The sequence below is a fragment of the Bufo bufo genome, chromosome 1, assembly GCF_905171765.1.
Source record: "Bufo bufo chromosome 1, aBufBuf1.1, whole genome shotgun sequence".
Classification (NCBI taxonomy): Eukaryota; Metazoa; Chordata; class Amphibia; order Anura; family Bufonidae; genus Bufo; species Bufo bufo.
In genome coordinates, this window is record NC_053389.1 from 174309317 (window position 1) to 174331571 (window position 22255).

At 44.9% G+C, this 22255-nt stretch overlaps 1 protein-coding gene and 1 long non-coding RNA gene across 2 annotated transcripts in view; one reads left to right on the forward strand and one right to left on the reverse strand.

Annotated features, from left to right (window-relative positions):
* LOC121001262 (opioid-binding protein/cell adhesion molecule homolog) overlaps positions 1-12030 on the reverse strand; it is a 260055-nt gene extending 248025 nt beyond the window's left edge. Inside the window, exon 1 of the mRNA XM_040432257.1 lies at positions 11740-12030. Coding sequence (XP_040288191.1) covers positions 11740-11897 — 158 coding nt within the window. The 5' untranslated portion in view covers positions 11898-12030. The remainder of the gene's footprint in view (positions 1-11739) is intronic.
* Positions 853-19026, forward strand: LOC121001279. The gene is made up of 3 exons (XR_005779020.1): positions 853-1016; positions 4918-4922; positions 19015-19026. It is a non-coding gene; the product is annotated as an uncharacterized LOC121001279 (long non-coding RNA).
* Positions 19027-22255: the final 3229 nt, after the last annotated feature.

A 22255-nucleotide genomic window follows, 5' to 3' on the forward strand; every position in this document is an offset into this window, starting at 1 on the left:
CCCGGTGGGGTCTTCTGCTGTTGTAGCCCATCCGCCTGAAGGTTGTATGTGTTGTGGCTTCACAAATGCTTTGCTGCATACCTCGGTTGTAACGAGTGGTTATTTCAGTCAACGTTGCTCTTCCACCAGCTTGAATCAGTCGGCCCATTCTCCTCTGGCCTCTAGCATCCACAAGGCATTTTTGCCCACAGGACTGCCGCATACTGGATGTTTTTCCCTTTTCACACCATTCTTTGTAAACCCTAGAAATGGTTGTGCATGAAAATCCCAGTAACTGAGCAGATTGTGAAATACTCAGACCGGCCCGTCTGGCACCAACAACCATGCCACGCTCAAAATTGCTTGACACTGGGTTCAGACCTGAGCGTATTTGATATGCGCGTTTAACGCGCGTTTTTGTCGCGCGTTTTTGTGCGCGTTTGTGTGATTGACAGCAGTGTCCTATGGGCGCAAACGCGCGACAAAACGCCCCAAAGAAGCTCAAGAACTTGTTTATGCGTCGGGCGTTTTTCAGCGCGTTCGAACGCGCTGTAAAACGCGAAAATGTGAACCAGTCCCATAGGGAAGCATTGGTTTGCATCGGTTATGCGTTTTACAGCGCGTTCGAATGCGCTGTAAAACGCGCAAGTGTGAACTTAGGGTAAATCACCTTTCTTTCCCATTCTGACATTCAGTTTGGAGTTCAGGAGATTGTCTTGACCAGGACCACACCCCTAAATGCATTGAAGCAACTGCCATGTGATTGGTTGACTAGATAATTGCATTAATGAGAAATAGAACATGTGTTTCTAATAATTCTTTAGGTGAGTGTATATCGAGAACGGAACCCCGCAAGGTGGTGACTAGAGGTCTCAGGTCTGGCCACCACCAAGCCGGCTCCCCACAGAAGTGAATGGGAGAGTACCGCACATGAGCGGCGCCCTCTCTCATTCATTTCTATGGGGCCAACGGAAATAGCTTAGCCAGCTCTCTGCTATTTTCGCCAGCCCTATAGAAAGTGAATGGAGGGAGGCTCCGTTCTCGATATAGGTGCAGGTCCCAACAGTGGGACCCGCACCTTTAAGACAATGGGGGCATATCCTAGCAATATGCCCGCATTGTCCATGATGAGACAACCCCTTTAAGTAATGTAATAAACAAACCCTTATTTCTGATATTTATAGTCATGATAATGTCTGTAAAGTACTGTGGAATATATCAGCGCTATATGAGTGAGTGAGTAAAATAAAATAACAAAATGAAAAGATTTACAGACTCTTGGATGACAGGGTCTGTTCCCTAGGAATGGTGCTTAGCAAATGCGGTAATAATATTCAAAAAGGGGTCTGGAAACTATAGACCAGTAAGTTTAACATCCGTTGTGGGTAAACTGTTTGAAGGTTTTCTAAGAAATGCTATCTTGGAGCACCTCAATGAAAATAAGCAAATAACGCCATATCAGCATGGCTTCATGAGGATACGGTCATGTCAAACTAATCTAATCAGTTTCTATGAGGAGGTAAGTTCATTGATTGACCGGGGTGAGTCAATGGATGTCGTATATCTTGACTTCTCCAAAGCATTTGACACTGAACTGCATAAAAGGTTAGTCTATAAAATGAGAATGCTTGGTCTATGTGGATAAGTAACTGGCTGAGTGATAGAAAACAGAGGGTGGTTATTAACGGTACACACTCAGATTGGGTCACTGTCACTAGTGGGGTACCTCAGGGGTCAGTATTGGGCCCTATTCTCTTCAATATATTTATTAATGATCTTGTAGAAGGCTTGCACAGTAAAATATAAATTTTTGCAGATGACACTAAACTGTGTAAAGTAATTAACATGGAAGAGGACAGTATATGGCTGCAGATGGATCTGGATAGATTGGCTTGGGCAGATAAGTGGCAGATGAGGTTTAACACTGACAAATGTAAGGTTATGCACATGGGAAGGAATAATGCAAGTTACCCAGAAAGACTATCAAAATGAAAGGTTATTCAGTTTAGAAAAAAAGACGGGGAGATATAATAACTATGTATAAATATATCAGGGGTCAGTACAGAGAACTATCCCACCATCTATTTATCCCCAGGACAGTGACTGTGACAAGGGGACATCCTCTGCGTCTGGAGGAAAGAAGGTTTGTACACAAACATAGAAGAGGATTCTTTACGGTAAGAGCAGTGAGACTATGGAACTCTCTGCCTGAGGAGGTGGTGATGGTGAGTACAATAAAGGAATTCAAGAGGGGCCTGGATGTATTTCTGGAGTGTAATAATATTACAGGTTATAGTTACTAGATTTCTGGAAACGGTCGTTGATCCAGGGAGTTATTCTGATTGCCTGTTTGGAGTTTAAAAGTCTACCTCATTAATCAAATAGCCCAATTTGAAGAAATGACGAGCTGGATTAATAGAAGCCATGAGAAATTCTTAAAAACCTGGCAACCTTGGAGAGCACTGAGTGAGGGTGAGCGAGGTGCCTTGAACTAAGGTGGAACCGAGAATACGTCCAGAGATGAAAATCATCACATAAATATCAGAGCAAACAATCATAAGGTTTCTCAGGCTGTTGACAGACCCACTAGCCTTAGGAACTGGTGTATACACCCCCCTTCCCCCCACTACCCCCCCCCCCCCCCCTCTCTCTTTCCCTTGTCTCTTCCTCCTTTCCCTTGCTTAATTTCTCTTCTCATGCTTTCTTCTTTTTATATTACTGTCTATGTCTTCCACTCCGTATAGGCAACATATGATTCATATACTAGTCAGACATGTGGAATAGGGAAACTAAAATTGCCTATTTAAATACATCAGATGGTTGGGAACCTCCCACATCTTGACTGGTTTCTACTCCCTGAATGACTGTGTTAGCGATGTGTAGCACCTAATATTGTCATGCCTAGAAAACTTGTAACAACCCTTTTGCATAGATTTCATTCATTGTCTCCAGTATACTTTTCGTTTGTATCACTATTAAAAATTCTGAAAATAAAGAATTTATAAAAAATAAAAAAAAGTCTACCTCATGGGATTTTTTGCCTTCCTCTGGATCAACTTTGCAGGATAACAGGCTGAACTGGATGGACATATGTCTTTTTTCAGCCTTACAGACTATGGGGGAGATTTATCAAACTGGTAGAACTGGCTTAGTTGTCCATAGCAACAAATCAGATGCCACCTTTTCTTTTTCACAGCTCCTTTGGAAAATGAAAGGTGCAATCGAATTTGTTGCTATGGGCAACTATGCCAGTTCTACTGTGCACCAGTTAGATAAATCTCCCCCTATATTACTATACCAATCGGACAGGCAACAGCACTGTTCTTCTTCCAATTCATTCCACCACTAGAAGTGGCACTGTCTCCCCTTTCTGTGTGTTCCCAACTGACAGCAGCATTACATCCCTTACCACCTCTCCCCTACTGGCAGAAGTATTGTCCTCCTTCCTAGACCTTTCCTACTGACTGCACCATCGTTCTCCTTTTCACTCCACCCTCACCTACAGCAGCCTTGTACCCTTCACACATCCTCACCACTTACAGCAGTATAGCCCCACTTTTCACCCTCTACCCCTATGGCAACCAAACACTGTCCGTATTTCCCGACCGTCCCACAACGGCAGCAGCACTGACCTCCCTTCCCACCCTTGCACAACTGATAGAAACAATGTCTTTCTTCCCACCCCAAAACCACTTTCAGCAGCATTGTCCCCCCAAACCACCCTTCCCCATTGACTGCAATACTTTCCCTATTCCCACCCCTCCCAAACTAGAAAGAGCACCTGTGATGCTGCAGGTTGGGATCAGAAGGTCAGGAGGCTCTCCAAACTCCTCTTTTTTCTCCTCTGCAATACATTTGCAGACTCCAGACTTTCTGCTGTATGAGAACTTCTCCATGGATGCAGGGCCTGTGCACTCACTGCAAAGAAGCGGCCAGTCCCTCTACACCCAGATATCCTCTAGATGCCTACACATATTCTCATATATATAAAAATTAGTTTCTGTCTGTCTGTCTAGACGTTCTTTATGTGCGACCATACGACTGAACCGATCTTCACCAAATTTGGTACACAGGTACATCAGGTGTCCTGGAAGGTTTTAGATCGGGTCTCAGCTCTCTAGGATGTACCGTTCCCGAGATATTCCCAAAAAATGAGCCCCTCCAATACAAGCCTGCAAGTCTTTCTCTTCAAATCCCAACTGCTATAAACACAGTTTTACTCCAGGTTTCCATAACAACCCAGCCATTTTTCTTTACTGCTTAAAGGGGCGGGCAATGTGGAAGACACTGTTTTTAAAGGGGCGGGCACAGTGGAGGTCACTGTTATTGAATGGGCGGGCACTGTGGACGTCACTGTTATTGAATGGGCGGGCACTGTGGACGTCACTGTTATTGAATGGGCGGGCACTGTGGAGGTAACTGTTATTAAAGGGGCGGGCGCTATGAAGGTCCCTGTTAAAGGGGCGGGCACTGTGAAAGTCACTGTTAAAGGGGCGGGCACTGTGAAAGTCACTGTTAAAGGGGCGGTCACTGTGAAAGTCACTTTTAAAGGGGCGGGCGCTATGAAGGTCCCTGTTAAAGGGGCGGTCACTGTGAAAGTCACTGTTAAAGGGGCAGTCACTGTAAAAGTCACTGTTAAAGGGTCGGTTACTGTGAAAGTCACTGTAAAAGGGGAGGTCACTGTGAAAGTCACTGCTAAAGGGGTGGCCACTGTAAAAGTCACTGTTAAAGGGGCAGACACTAAAAAGGTCACCGTTAAAGGGGCGGACACTGTGAAGGTCACTGATAGGGGCGGCCAATAAAAAGGTCACTGTTAAAGGGGTGGTCAATGCTAAAGGGGCAGTCACTGTTAAAGGGGGGGCCCTTTGGAGGTCACTGTTAAAGGGGTGGTCAATGCTAAAGGAGTGGCCACTGTGGAGGTCAATGTTAAAGGGGCAGGCACTGTGGAGGTCATTGTTAAAGGGGCGGGTACTGTAGAGGTCACTGTTATGGCGGATACTGTCGATATCTTTTTACGACACACGGAAACATAAAATGAAATAGATTAAATATACCCGTGCGAAGCCGGGTCCTTCTGCTAGTATAATTATCCATACACAGGCAGGACTATCCAGCAGGAGATATAAGATATGAATGCTCTACACCTGTCTACCCTCTAGATACCTGCAATTTATAGCATATTATTTATTATACATACACAGCCATGACTATCCAGCAAGAGATATGGGTCCTCTACACCTGGCTATCCTCCAAATCCCTGCACATAATATTATATTATCACATATACACATGCATGGCTATCCTACAGGATATATAAGATACTATCAGAAGGACCCGGCTTCACACGGGTATATTTTATCTATTTCATTTTATGTTTCCGTGTGTCGTAAAAATATATCGACAGTATACCCCATAACAGTGACCTCTACAGTACCCGCCCCTTTAACAATGACCTCCACAGTGTCTGCCCCTTTAACAGTGACTTCCACAATGCCCGCCCCTTTAACAGTGACCGCCCCTTTAGCATTACCACCCCTTTAACAGTGACCTCCACAGTGACCCCCCCTTTGGCACCATAGAGATATAAACCAAAAGGGGCCCAGCATGCATGTGGGACCTACACTTCCTGAATTTCATGGTCGCTGTTATGGCACCCAACAGGTGAGGTTTAGTGTTAGGACCCGTCTTATAGAGATCGCCTTGGCGTGCGGCAGACGGGCTCAAATAATTTTGTACAAAATGTATTTGCTAAGCATCTCTAATTTATTAGCATAGCATTGGCAATACAATATACCTTTGTACTTTATTTGGTTTGTAGAGTGCTGTTGCACTATGTGTTCTATATGTATTTTCAGCCATAGCAACGTGCACCTGCGCATTGGGATGTGCTGACCCCCCCCTTTTTTTATTTTGTATGGGAGTTGTGGCTGACTCCTATTTGGTCGTGCACTCCTGTGGCCTATTTTGCGTCATGGGCTGATTTTAATTAGCATGAGTACATAGTTGGCTCAGCATGGATGCTGGTATTTGTAGTCCCTGGATTCATTGGAGGCCATTTTGGCACCATAGAGATATAAACCAAAAGGGGCCCAGCATGCATGTGGGACCTACACTTCCTGAATTTCATGGTCGCTGTTATGGCACCCAGCATCTCAAATTTATTAGCATTGCATTGGCAATACAATATACCTTTGTACTTTATTTGGTTTGTAGAGTGCTGTTGCACTATGTGTTCTCCACAGTGCCCCCCCTTTAACAGTGACCGCACCTTTAGCATTGACCACCCCTTTAGCAGTGACCGTTTTAGTGGCCGCCCCTTTAACAGTGACCTTCACAGTGTCTGCCCCTTTAACAGTGACTTTCACAGCGACCGCCCCTTTAACAGTGACTTTCACAGTGACCGCCCCTTTAGCAGTGACTTTCACAGTGACCACCCCTTTAACAGTGACTTTCACAGTGACCTCCCCTTTAACAGTGACTTTCACAGTGACCTCCCCTTTAACAGTGACTTTCACAGTAACTGCCCCTTTAACAGGGCCCTTTATAGCACCCGCCCCTTTAAAAGTGATTTTCACAGTGCCTGCCCCTTTAGCATTGACCACCCCTTTAACAGTGACCTCCACAGTGCCCCCCCTTTAACAGTGACCGCCTTTTTAGCATTGACCACCCCTTTAAGCAGTGACCTTTTTAGTGGCCACCCCTTTAACAGTGACTTTCACAGTGACCGCACCTTTAACAGTGACTTTCACAGTAACCGCCCCTTTAACAGTGACTTTCACAGTGACTTCTACAGTGACCGCCCCTTTAACAGTGACTTTCACAGTGACCACCCCTTTAACAGTGACTTTCAGTGACCGCCCCTTTAACAGGGCCCTTTATAGCGCCCGTCCCTTTAAAAGTGACTTTCACAGTGACCGCCCCTTTAACAGGGACCTCCACAGTGCCCGCCAATTTAATAACAGTGACCTCCACAGTGCCCGCCCCTTTAATAACAGTGACCTCCACTGTGCCCGCCTGTTTAAAAACAGTGACCTCCACTGTGCCCGCCCGTTTAAGCAGTAAAGAAAAATGGCTCGGTTGTTATGGAAACCTGGAGTAAAACTGTGTTTATAGCAGTTGGGATTTGAAGAGAAAGACTTGCAGGCTTGTATTGGGGGGGCTAATTTTTGGGGAATATCTCAGGAACTGTACGTCCTAGAGAGCTGAGACCCAATCTAAAACCTTCCCGGACACCTGATGTACCTGTGTACCAAATTTGGTGAAGATCGGTTCAGTCGTTTGGTCGCGCATAAAGAACGTCTAGACAGACAGACAGACAGAAACTAATTTTTATATATATAAGAGATAAGAGATGGATCTTCTACTCTCAGCTCCTCAAGATACTTAATAGTATATTTTAATACATATACATGACTATCCTGCAGGAAATACGAGATACATGTTCTTTGGTGGAGTGTGTAGGCACAGTGGATACAGCAGTCACTCCTAACCAGACAGGGCGAGCATGTTACTGAAGGTCACCTCAGGGACATCATAGTTTGTAAGGCTGAAAAAAGACATACGTCCATCTGGTTCAGCTTATTATCCTGCAGGGCTGATAGAGAGGAAAGCAAAAAAAATGTCCCCTCACCTTAGGGAAAAATCAGCCAACTCCAATCAGGCAATCAGAATAACTCCCTGAAGCAACAACCCTTCAGAATTCTAGGAGCTATAACTTGCAATACTGTTGCACTCAAGAAATACATCCAGGCCCCTCTAGAACTTTTTTAGTGAGGTCACCATCACCACCTCCTCAGGCAGAGAGTTCCATGGTCTCACTGCTCTCACCGTAAAGAATCCTCTTCTATATTTGTGTAGAAACCTTCTTTCCTCCAGACGCAGAGGATGTCCCCTTGTCACAGTCCTGGGGATAAATAGATGATGGGAGAGATCTCTGTACTGACCCCTGATATAGTTATACATAGTTATTATATCTCCCCCTCAGTCATCTTTTTTCTGAACTGAATAACTCAAATTTTTACAATCTTTCTGGTTACTGTAGTCCCCCCCATTCCAGTTATTACTTTAGTTGCCCTCCTCTGAACCCTCTCCAGCTCTGCTATGTCTGCCTTATTCATAGGAGCCCACAACTGTACAAAGAACTCCATGTTTGGTCTGACTACTGATCTGTAAAGTGGCAGGACTATTCATTTACAACTTTTGTCTCCGCTTCCAAAATCTTCCTCTGAGCGGAAACCTAACAAAACCCATTATAGTCTATGAGGTCCATAGGCCCTGTTCGGCTCATTTATGTGCCGAATCCGTCTTTTCCGTTTTTCTGTTCTTCTAACAAAGCAGAAGAATGGAAAGGCTGAACGCTGATCTGAACTCAACCTTAAAGAGAATAAAAAGGGTCCAGTACTGCCCCCTGAGGTACTCCACTAGTGACAGTGACCCAATCTGAGTGTGTACCGTTAATAACCACCCTCTGTTTTCTATCACTGAGCCAGTTACTTACCCACTTACACACAATTTTCCCTCAGTCCAAGCATTCTCATATTATGTACTAACATTTTATGTGGAACAGTATAAAATGCTTTGGATAAAATCAAGATGACATCCAATGACTAACCCTAGTCCAATCTAAAACTTACCTCCATCCTTGTTGTTCAGAAAGCTGGCTAGGTGGACCACTGGGGACACACAATTTGCCCGAACCCCACTTGTGGTCTACCAGGTGACACAGCATTTTGTATGGAGCTGAATCCAGATATTATGTGCCCCAACACGAGACAGGGTCCTACAACAAAGAAACCTCTGTCTTCTAAGGGAGTTGAGGAATCGGTGAGACCCCAGCAATATGTCTTCTAAGGGAGTTAAGGAATCGGTGAGACCCCAGCAATATGCAGAACAGACTCCAGATAAATGCAGAGCTGAGAGTCTTCTGAGACAAAGCCAAGGAATTCAGCTCAGACCGTCATTAACTGGCAGGATAATGTGCAGCCAGATTTACCACTGTAATAAATGAAAGGCATGTGGGGCAAACATGAGGAGCAGCCAGGATACAGCACGTTACTGCTACACCGAGTCTTTCCATACTTATACTGAGATATACAGGGCCCAGCAGTGAGCAAGGATAACACCACCCCCTGGGGGCTCCGTTCAGGAAATTACAGCCCGGTTTATACTAAGGGATATTATGGGAACTAATGATGACGGAATCTGGGGGCTCATCAGCTAGGACTTGTCACTGTGGACAATCAGTGACAGAAGAACCGAAGAGAAAACCGATGGATCAACTGCAAAAGAAACGCAAGCAAGCCTTAAAGAGGAAACCTATCCCATAGATTAGTCTCCACCTTGGAGACCCCCCACCTATCACCAGAGCACCCACAATGGAGGACCACGTACTACCATGCTTGGGATAAGTGGGGGTTTCAGAGGTCATATCACACATTTATGGCACAGAAAAGACAAACCTGCAGGTGGTAGTACAACGTCCTAAGATATGGAGGCCGCACCACACACACCTGGACAAATGGCCTCATCATACAAGATGCCAGCAGGAGGATGAGAGAATGTGTCCGCACCAAGCATCAGTGCATCTGAAGTATCCCTGTACAACTGCTCTGTACCTGCCCCAATACCTGGCCATGTATGTTCCCTATTCACTTACCTAATACCTATTTACAGTATGCATCCGCCCCTGTACACCTGCCATTTACCTATCTACGTATCTGCCCCTGTATACTTTCCATATACCTATCTATCTGGCCCTGTACACCTGCCATATACCCATCTATGTATCTGCCGCAGTACACCTACTGAAACCCTGTCCATTCTGTAAACCTGCCCTACATACAGTATACCTATCCATGTACTGTATCTTCCCCATACCTGTCCATGTATCTGGCCCTGTACACATTCCTTTATACAGTACTTCGGTACCTTCCCAAGAGGCTCCCCATGTTTCATCCCCATGCACCTATACCTCTTCATGTACCTTCGTCAGTACTATAGGGGAGATTTATCAAAACTAGTGTAAAGGAAAACTGGCTTAGTTGCCCATAGCAACCAATGAGGTTGATCTTTTCATTTTCCAGAGTAGCTCTGAAAAATGAAAGGTACAATCTGATTGGTTGCTATGGGAAACTAAGCCAGTTTTCCTTTACACCAGTTTTGATAAATCTCCCCCACTGTATCATCTCCAGTACACCAATACCTATCTATTTATCTGAACTGTATACCTGCCCCATACCTGTTCTTATATTTAAACCTGCACACCTGACCATGTATCGGCCCCTGTACACCTTCCATATACCTGTCCATGTATCTGCCCTATGTCTGTCTATGTGCCTGCCTCTGTACTAGATATGTTGCTATACACCTGTCCGTGTACCTGCCCGACTACAACACCTGTCTGTATCTGTCCCTGTACACCTAGCCACCACCTCTTCATGTACCACTGTACTGTACACCTACCCCTTTAACTCTTCATGTACCTGCCTCTGTACACTTGCCCTATACTTGTCAGCCCAGTACGATGTATCTACACTACCCCTGCGTACTTGGTCCATACTTGTTCATGTATCAGCCCCTGAACATATGATATATACCTGTCCACGTGTATACCCAGTGCTATGCATCTGACCCTGTAAACCTACCCAACACCTGTGTATGTGTCTGTCTATGTACATCTACCATATTCCAGTACATGTATGTGACCTTGCCTTCCTACCCCATACCTGTTCTTGTATCTGCTCCTATACACCTGCTCTATACCTGTCCATGTACCTGTACCTCGTATCTCTCCGTGCACACCTGCCCCATACCTGTCAGAGTAGCCCTATAGTAACATGTATATGCTCGTAACATGTATACCTTCCTAAAACCTTCTTATGTACTTATCCTTGTACACTTCTCCTATACCAGTCCATGTATCTGCCCCTGTATTCCTACCCAATACCTGTTGATATATATCCACCCCTGTACACCTACCCAATACCTGTCCACATATCTGCACCTGTATACCTACCCAATACCTGTCCATGTACCTGTCATATACTTGTCCACACCTGCCCTAATCCTGTCCACATATCCACGTACTATGTATCTGCCCCGTACACCTAGTCCATACAAGTCCATGTTCCTTCGCCTATACACACGCTCTATACCGGTACACACACCCCAGTACCATATATCTGCCCCTGTACAGCTGTCATATACCTGTCCACATACCCCAGTACCATGTACTTGCCCCTGTAAACCTGCCCTATACCTATCTACATACCTCAGTGCCATGTACCTGCCTTTGTACAGCTGTCATATACCTGTCCTATTACCCCAGTACCATATATCTGCCCCTGTACACCTGTCCTATTACCCCAGTACCATATATCTGCCCCTGTACACCTGTCCTATACCTGTCCTATTACCCCAGTACCATGTACCTGCCCCTGTACACCTGTCCTATACCTGTCCTATTACCCCAGTACCATGTACCTGCCCCTGTACACCTGTCCTATACCTGTCCTATTACCCCAGTACCATGTACCTGCCCCTGTACACCTGTCCTATACCTGTCTACATACCTCAGTGCCAGCTGTCATATACTCATCCTATTACCCCAGTACCATATATCTGCCCCTGTACACCTGCCCCTTACCATATCAATAAATAAACGAGTCCCGGGACCAGATGACACAACTCTTGATACAATGTAACAAACTGCCGGGAGTCTCGCCTGATGGGGGCGCTATAGAGGAGGCAGAAGGCTCTTACCTGAGGATGGCGCTGTCCCCCTGCCGCACCGTCACGTTGTCCATGGCTTTGGGGAAGCTTGTGTCCCCGCTCCGCACCGGCACTCCTGCGGGCACAAGAAAGAGCAGCCTCAGACACAGGGCGAGCAACCACCTCCAGGGGGCGACGACCCCCGTCATCCTGCCCCCTCCCCCGCCTGCCGACAACCAGACACAGCGCAGCTGACACCGACAACTGCAGCACCAGGGGCTTTCACTGCTACATGTCTCTGGAGCCCGCTCTCTGACTGCCGAGGACTGTGTGTGACTGAGGGCTCTGCCTGCTCTGCGCTCCCGCCGCCTCGCTCCCTCCCCGCCGCCTCTCTCTCTCAGTCCCTCCTACAGTCCCCCTCCCGATCAGTCTCCCGAACCTCGCGCTCCGGCCGCTTGTCAGACAGTGTCCTTACGTCATAGTGTATCGTCACAACCAACCTTTACACGTCACGTGACGTAATAAAAAGATGTTTTCGCTACGCAGGAGCTGCCCCATATAACCTGGCGTTATACCCGTGGTTACCAGCACCACAGCTGCCCCTATATCTACAGGCAATGTACAGTACATGGGGCTGCCCCATACACCGCCTATAGATAGACATGTCGCCTCAGTCACCTTCTGTATTCCCATCACAATGATCACTGTTAATGATGTGCCAGTGATCATTTTTGTAAATATATTGTATTGGCAAATTCCCACCCTTATTGATAAAATTCTTTCCTCCTACCTCATTGTTGTCATATGGTATCCCATAGATACAGCGACCGCTCGCCTCCCGAATTCATGGGCTGCGCTTGCGCAAAAGACACTTTATTTTCACCCAGCCGGCCGCTCATTGCAGTCCTGAACGTGCACGCTACCGCGCATGCCCTTTAACTACAGGACATAACGCAGGAGCTGCCCTGTACAGTGTATACATTATATACACACACCTCAGTAAGCTACAGGACATAACGCAGGAGCTGCCCTGTACAGTGTATACATTATATACACACACCTCAGTAAGCTACAGGACATAACGCAGGATCTGCCCTGTACAGTGTATACATTATATACACACACCTCAGTAAGCTACAGGACATAACGCAGGAGCTGCCCTGTACAGTGTATACATTATATACACACACCTCAGTAAGCTACAGGACATAACGCAGGATCTGCCCTGTACAGTGTATACATTATATACACACACCTCAGTAAGCTACAGGACATAACGCAGGATCTGCCCTGTACAGTGTATACATTATATACACACACCTCAGTAAGCTACAGGACATAACGCAGGAGCTGCCCTGTACAGTGTATACATTATATACACACACCTCAGTAAGCTACAGGACATAACGCAGGAGCTTCCCTGTACAGTGTATACATTATATACACACACCTCAGTAAGCTACAGGACATAACGCAGGAGCTGCCCTGTACAGTGTATACAATATATACACACACCTCAGTAAGCTACAGGACATAACGCAGGATCTGCCCTGTACAGTGTATACATTATATACACACACCTCAGTAAGCTACAGGACATAACGCAGGATCTGCCCTGTACAGTGTATACATTATATACACACACCTCAGTAAGCTACAGGACATAACGCAGGAGCTGCCCTGTACAGTGTATACATTATATACACACACCTCAGTAAGCTACAGGACATAACGCAGGAGCTTCCCTGTACAGTGTATACATTATATACACACACCTCAGTAAGCTACAGGACATAACGCAGGAGCTGCCCTGTACAGTGTATACAATATATACACACACCTCAGTAAGCTACAGGACATAACGCAGGATCTGCCCTGTACAGTGTATACATTATATACACACACCTCAGTAAGCTACAGGACATAACGCAGGATCTGCCCTGTACAGTGTATACATTATATACACACACCTCAGTAAGCTACAGGACATAACGCAGGAGCTGCCCTGTACAGTGTATACAATATATACACACACCTCAGTAAGCTACAGGACATAACGCAGGATCTGCCCTGTACAGTGTATACATTATATACACACACCTCAGTAAGCTACAGGACATAACGCAGGATCTGCCCTGTACAGTGTATACATTATATACACACACCTCAGTAAGCTACAGGACATAACGCAGGATCTGCCCTGTACAGTGTATACATTATATACACACACCTCAGTAAGCTACAGGACATAACGCAGGATCTGCCCTGTACAGTGTATACATTATATACACACACCTCAGTAAGCTACAGGACATAACGCAGGAGCTGCCCTGTACAGTGTATACAATATATACACACACCTCAGTAAGCTACAGGACATAACGCAGGATCTGCCCTGTACAGTGTATACATTATATACACACACCTCAGTAAGCTACAGGACATAACGCAGGATCTGCCCTGTACAGTGTATACATTATATACACACACCTCAGTAAGCTACAGGACATAACGCAGGAGCTGCCCTGTACAGTGTATACATTATATACACACACCTCAGTAAGCTACAGGACATAACGCAGGAGCTTCCCTGTACAGTGTATACAATATATACACACACCTCAGTAAGCTACAGGACATAACGCAGGATCTGCCCTGTACAGTGTATACATTATATACACACACCTCAGTAAGCTACAGGACATAACGCAGGATCTGCCCTGTACAGTGTATACATTATATACACACACCTCAGTAAGCTACAGGACATAACGCAGGAGCTTCCCTGTACAGTGTATACATTATATACACACACCTCAGTAAGCTACAGGACATAACGCAGGATCTGCCCTGTACAGTGTATACATTATATACACACACCTCAGTAAGCTACAGGACATAACGCAGGATCTGCCCTGTACAGTGTATACATTATATACACACACCTCAGTAAGCTACAGGACATAACGCAGGAGCTGCCCTGTACAGTGTATACAATATATACACACACCTCAGTAAGCTACAGGACATAACGCAGGAGCTGCCCCCGACAGTGTATACATTATATACACACACCTCAGTAAGCTACAGGACATAACGCAGGAGCTGCCCTGTACAGTGTATACATTATACACACACCTCAGTAAGCTACAGGACATAACGCAGGATCTGCCCTGTACAGTGTATACATTATATACACACACCTCAGTAAGCTACAGGACATAACGCAGGAGCTGCCCTGTACAGTGTATACAATTATATACACACACCTCAGTAAGCCACAGGACATAACGCAGGATTTGCCCTGTACAGTGTATACATTATATACACACACCTCAGTAAGCTACAGGACATAACGCAGGATCTGCCCTGTACAGTGTATACATTATATACACACACCTCAGTAAGCCACAGGACATAACGCAGGATTTGCCCTGTACAGTGTATACATTATATACACACACCTCAGTAAGCCACAGGACATAACGCAGGATCTGCCCTGTACAGTGTATACATTATATACACACACCTCAGTAAGCTACAGGACATAACGCAGGATCTGCCCTGTACAGTGTATACATTATATACACACACCTCAGTAAGCTACAGGACATAACGCAGGATCTGCCCTGTACAGTGTATACAATATATACACACACCTCAGTAAGCTACAGGACATAACGCAGGATCTGCCCTGTACAGTGTATACATTATATACACACACCTCAGTAAGCTACAGGACATAACGCAGGATCTGCCCTGTACAGTGTATACATTATATACACACACCTCAGTAAGCTACAGGACATAACGCAGGAGCTGCCCTGTACAGTGTATACATTATATACACACACCTCAGTAAGCTACAGGACATAACGCAGGAGCTTCCCTGTACAGTGTATACAATATATACACACACCTCAGTAAGCTACAGGACATAACGCAGGATCTGCCCTGTACAGTGTATACATTATATACACACACCTCAGTAAGCTACAGGACATAACGCAGGATCTGCCCTGTACAGTGTATACATTATATACACACACCTCAGTAAGCTACAGGACATAACGCAGGAGCTTCCCTGTACAGTGTATACATTATATACACACACCTCAGTAAGCTACAGGACATAACGCAGGATCTGCCCTGTACAGTGTATACATTATATACACACACCTCAGTAAGCTACAGGACATAACGCAGGAGCTGCCCTGTACAGTGTATACAATATATACACACACCTCAGTAAGCTACAGGACATAACGCAGGAGCTGCCCCCGACAGTGTATACATTATATACACACACCTCAGTAAGCTACAGGACATAACGCAGGAGCTGCCCTGTACAGTGTATACATTATACACACACCTCAGTAAGCTACAGGACATAACGCAGGATCTGCCCTGTACAGTGTATACATTATATACACACACCTCAGTAAGCTACAGGACATAACGCAGGAGCTGCCCTGTACAGTGTATACAATTATATACACACACCTCAGTAAGCCACAGGACATAACGCAGGATTTGCCCTGTACAGTGTATACATTATATACACACACCTCAGTAAGCTACAGGACATAACGCAGGATCTGCCCTGTACAGTGTATACATTATATACACACACCTCAGTAAGCCACAGGACATAACGCAGGATTTGCCCTGTACAGTGTATACATTATATACACACACCTCAGTAAGCCACAGGACATAACGCAGGATCTGCCCTGTACAGTGTATACATTATATACACACACCTCAGTAAGCTACAGGACATAACGCAGGATCTGCCCTGTACAGTGTATACATTATATACACACACCTCAGTAAGCTACAGGACATAACGCAGGAGCTGCCCTGTACAGTGTATACAATATATACACACACCTCAGTAAGCTACAGGACATAACGCAGGATCTGCCCTGTACAGTGTATACATTATATACACACACCTCAGTAAGCTACAGGACATAACGCAGGATCTGCCCTGTACAGTGTATACATTATATACACACACCTCAGTAAGCTACAGGACATAACGCAGGAGCTGCCCTGTACAGTGTATACATTATATACACACACCTCAGTAAGCTACAGGACATAACGCAGGAGCTTCCCTGTACAGTGTATACAATATATACACACACCTCAGTAAGCTACAGGACATAACGCAGGATCTGCCCTGTACAGTGTATACATTATATACACACACCTCAGTAAGCTACAGGACATAACGCAGGATCTGCCCTGTACAGTGTATACATTATATACACACACCTCAGTAAGCTACAGGACATAACGCAGGAGCTTCCCTGTACAGTGTATACATTATATACACACACCTCAGTAAGCTACAGGACATAACGCAGGATCTGCCCTGTACAGTGTATACATTATATACACACACCTCAGTAAGCTACAGGACATAACGCAGGAGCTGCCCTGTACAGTGTATACAATATATACACACACCTCAGTAAGCTACAGGACATAACGCAGGAGCTGCCCCCGACAGTGTATACATTATATACACACACCTCAGTAAGCTACAGGACATAACGCAGGAGCTGCCCTGTACAGTGTATACATTATACACACACCTCAGTAAGCTACAGGACATAACGCAGGATCTGCCCTGTACAGTGTATACATTATATACACACACCTCAGTAAGCTACAGGACATAACGCAGGAGCTGCCCTGTACAGTGTATACAATTATATACACACACCTCAGTAAGCTACAGGACATAACGCAGGATCTGCCCTGTACAGTGTATACATTATATACACACACCTCAGTAAGCCACAGGACATAACGCAGGATTTGCCCTGTACAGTGTATACATTATATACACACACCTCAGTAAGCCACAGGACATAACGCAGGATCTGCCCTGTACAGTGTATACAATATATACACACACCTCAGTAAGCTACAGGACATAACGCAGGAGCTGCCCTGTACAGTGTATACATTATATACACACACCTCAGTAAGCCACAGGACATAACGCAGGATTTGCCCTGTACAGTGTATACATTATATACACACACCTCAGTAAGCTACAGGACATAACGCAGGATCTGCCCTGTACAGTGTATACATTATATACACACACCTCAGTAAGCCACAGGACATAACGCAGGATTTGCCCTGTACAGTGTATACATTATATACACACACCTCAGTAAGCTACAGGACATAACGCAGGATCTGCCCTGTACAGTGTATACATTATATACACACACCTCAGTAAGCTACAGGACATAACGCAGGAGCTGCCCTGTACAGTGTATACATTATATACACACACCTCAGTAAGCTACAGGACATAACGCAGGATCTGCCCTGTACAGTGTATACATTATATACACACACCTCAGTAAGCTACAGGACATAACGCAGGAGCTACCCTGTACAGTGTATACATTATATACAAACCCCACCTATTCCGTAAGCTACAGGACATAACACTGGAGCCGTCTGTATAGTGTGTACATCAGAAATAGACAGACATAGATATGAAACAGAGACAGTAAATATGAAATGGATGATATAGCTAATAGATGGTCACTAGATGTATAGATACAGTTGTGTTCCAAATTATTCAACCCCCAATGCTGTAAAGGGTTTTAGGGAATTTAGTGTACATTTGTAATTGTGTTCAGAATGAAATCTTACAAGGACTTTTTAAAGAACCAAATGCAACTAAAATGACATCAATTGTTTTTGTAATACAGTATTAAATGTTTTTTTTGTGATTTCTTCATTGACACAATTATTCAACCCCTTAAAGACTACCACTCGTAAGAACAGAGGTTCATTCAAGTGTTTTCGATCAGGTATTGAAAACACCTGTGGATGTCAAGGAGCAGCAATCAAGCATAATAAGCACCAATTAGGCAGATTTAAAAGGGCTGTGATACTCAGCTCCTTCTAGACATTTACTGGTGTGTTTACAAACATGGTGAAGTCAAGAGAATGGTCCAGGAAGACAAGAGAAGAGGTAATTTCTCTTCACAGGAAGGGCAATGGCTATAAGAAGATTGCAAAGATGTTAAACATACCAAGAGACACCATAGGAAGCATCATTCGCAAATTCAAGGCAAAGGGCACTGTTGAAACGCTACCTGGTCGTGGCAGAAAGAAGATGCTGACTTCGACTGCTGTGCGCTACCTGAAGCGCAAAGTGGAGAAAAGTCCCCGTGTGACTGCTGAGGAACTGAAAAAAGATTTGTCAGATGTGGGTACTGAAGTTTCAGCTCAGACAATAAGGCGCACACTGCGTAATGAAGGCCTCCATGCCAGAACTCCCAGGCGCACCCCCTTGCTGTCTCCAAAGAATAAGAAGAGTCGACTGCAGTATGCCAAAAGTCATGTGGACAAACCACAAAAGTTTTGGGATAGTGTTCTGTGGACTGATGAAACAAAATTAGAACTGTTTGGGCCCATGGATCAACGCTATGTTTGGAGGAGGAAGAACAAGGCCTATGAAGAAAAGAACACCTTGCCTACTGTGAAGCATGGCGGGGGGTCAATCATGCTTTGCTTCTACAGGTACAGGGAAGCTTCAGCGTGTGCAAGGTACCATGAATTCTCTTCAGTACCAGGAGATATTGGATGAAAATGTGATGCAGTCCGTCACAAACCTGAGGCTTGGGAGACGTTGGACCTTTCAACAGGACAATGATCCCAAGCATACCTCCAAGTCCACTAGAGCATGGTTGCAGATTAAAGGCTGGAACATTTTGAAGTGACCATCGCAGTCACCAGACTTAAATCCGATTGAGAACCTCTGGTGGGACCTAAAGAAAGTAGTTGCAGCGCGCAAGCCTAAGAATGTGACTGAACTGGAGGCTTTTGCCCATGAAGAATGGGCGAAGATACCCGTAGATCGCTGCAAGACACTTGTGTCAAGCTATGCTTCACGTTTAAAAGCTGTTATAACTGGAAAAGGATGTTGTACTAAGTACTAAGATTGAATGTCACTTGGGGGTTGAATAAAACTGATAATGATGTGAGCACAGAAAAGACATTTGTGGTTATTTCATTATAAATGTTATGTTATATTTGTCTGACTTACAAGTGCCTCTTTGATTTAATTGTAAACAAGATGACTGAAATGATCAAAATCAATGTCAAACTGGCCAAAACACTCAATTTCAGTGGGGGTTGAATAATTTTGAAAACAACTGTACATATGTTATAGATACAATACATAGATGCTAGACATATAATAGAAATAGATGGATGAATTATAGATTGATGATGATGAGATAGAAAGATTAGACCCCTGGTCACTGCCTGATCATATTCTCCAGGATAACGCAGGAGCTGCCCCATGTAGTGTACACAGCACTCCAGTACAGGACCGGTGAGAAGACAGACACTGTAAGGAGCTGTGTACCTGTTCCTCCATCACAAGACAGGACACAGTTTTGTCTCCTGGAAGTAAACAATGAAGACACTTATTAAATGACAGCAAGCAGAGATCCTGAAAACCACCGAGATATAGAAAGCATATTGAAACATGATATGGAAGAATTTATTCCTAACAAAACATATTAGTTGTGAGGGGCAGCGAGCGTCCTCCTGTTACACCTGGTCCTGGATTATTACGTATCACTTGACACCCAGATGGGTCACAGGCCTCTCGTCCTAATACTGTATGGTGAGCTCAATAGAGAAATTGTCCATGAAGCCCTGGATGTGTCTTCCCTCAGGTTCAGCCGGGGCCCCAGCCCCTCCCTGGTCTGAATTTCACCTTGAGAATATGCTCTGGTGGAGCAGAATTCTGAAGACAGGAAGAGGCTTTCTCATAGTAATCCATATCTCTTCACATAGAAAGGAGTAATTAGCCTGTCAATGCAGAGGAGTGGAGCTGGGGGATAATAAATTAACTAAAACTCCACATCTGCTAATGCACTCTGCTATATCTGGACCGACCAAAGCTGCTGAATCAGGCCTGGACTATGGAGTTGTCCATCATGGAACAGGAAGGGTTAACTCTAACCAAGAGAATATAGAATAGTGATACACTGACACATGGGGTACAGAATAGTGATACACTGACACAGGGGGTATACAATAGTGATACACTGACACACGGGGTATACAATAGTGATACACTGACACACGGGGTACAGTATAGTGATACACTGACACACAGGGTACAGAATAGTGATACACTGACACATGGGGTACAGAATAGTGATACACTGACACACGGGGTACAGAATAGTGATACACTGACACACGGGGTACAGAATAGTGATACACTGACACACGGGGTAAAGAATAGTGATACACTGACACTTGGGGTACAGAATAGTGATATACTGACACACGGGGTACAGAATAGTGATACACTGACAAACGGGGTACAGAATAGTGATACACTGACACTTGGGGTACAGAATAGTGATACACTGACACACGGGGTACAGAATAGTGATACACTGACACATGGGGTACAGAATAGTGATACACTGACACTTGGGGTACAAAATAGTGATACACTGTCACTTGGGGTACAGAATAGTGATACACTGACACACGGGGTACAGAATAGTGATACACTGACACATGGGGTACAAAATAGTGATACACTGACACATGGGGTACAGAATAGTGATACACTGACACTTGGGGTACAGAATAGTGATACACTGACACTTGGGGTACAGAATAGTGATACACTGACACTTGGGGTACAGAATAGTGATACACTGACACTTGGGGTACAGAATAGTGATACACTGACACTTGGGGTACAGAATAGTGATACACTGACACACGGGGTACAGAATAGTGATACACTGACACACGGGGTACAGAATAGTGATACACTGACACTTGGGGTACAGAATAGTGATACACTGACACACGGGGTACAGAATAGTGATACACTGACACACGGGGTACAGAATAGTGATACACTGACACATGGGGTACAGAATAGTGATACACTGACACTTGGGGTACAGAATAGTGATACACTGTCACTTGGGGTACAGAATAGTGATACACTGACACATGGGGTACAGAATAGTGATACACTGACACTTGGGGTACAGAATAGTGATACACTGACACTTGGGGTACAGAATAGTGATACACTGACACTTGGGGTACAGAATAGTGATACACTGACACTTGGGGTACAGAATAGTTATACACTAACACACGGGGTACAGAATAGTGATACACTGACACACGGGGTACAGAATAGTGATACACTGACACACGGGGTACAGAATAGTGATACACTGACACACGGGTACAGAATAGTGATACACTGACACACGGGGTACAGAATAGTGATACACTGACACACGGGGTATAGAATAGTGATACACTGACACACGGGGTATAGAATAGTGATACACTGACACACGGGGTACAGAATAGTGATACACTGACACATGGGGTACAGAATAGTGATGTACTGACACTTGGGGTACAGAATAGTGATACACTGACACTTGGGGTACAGAATAGTGATACACTGACACATGGGGTACAGAATAGTGATGCACTGACACATGGGGTACAGAAT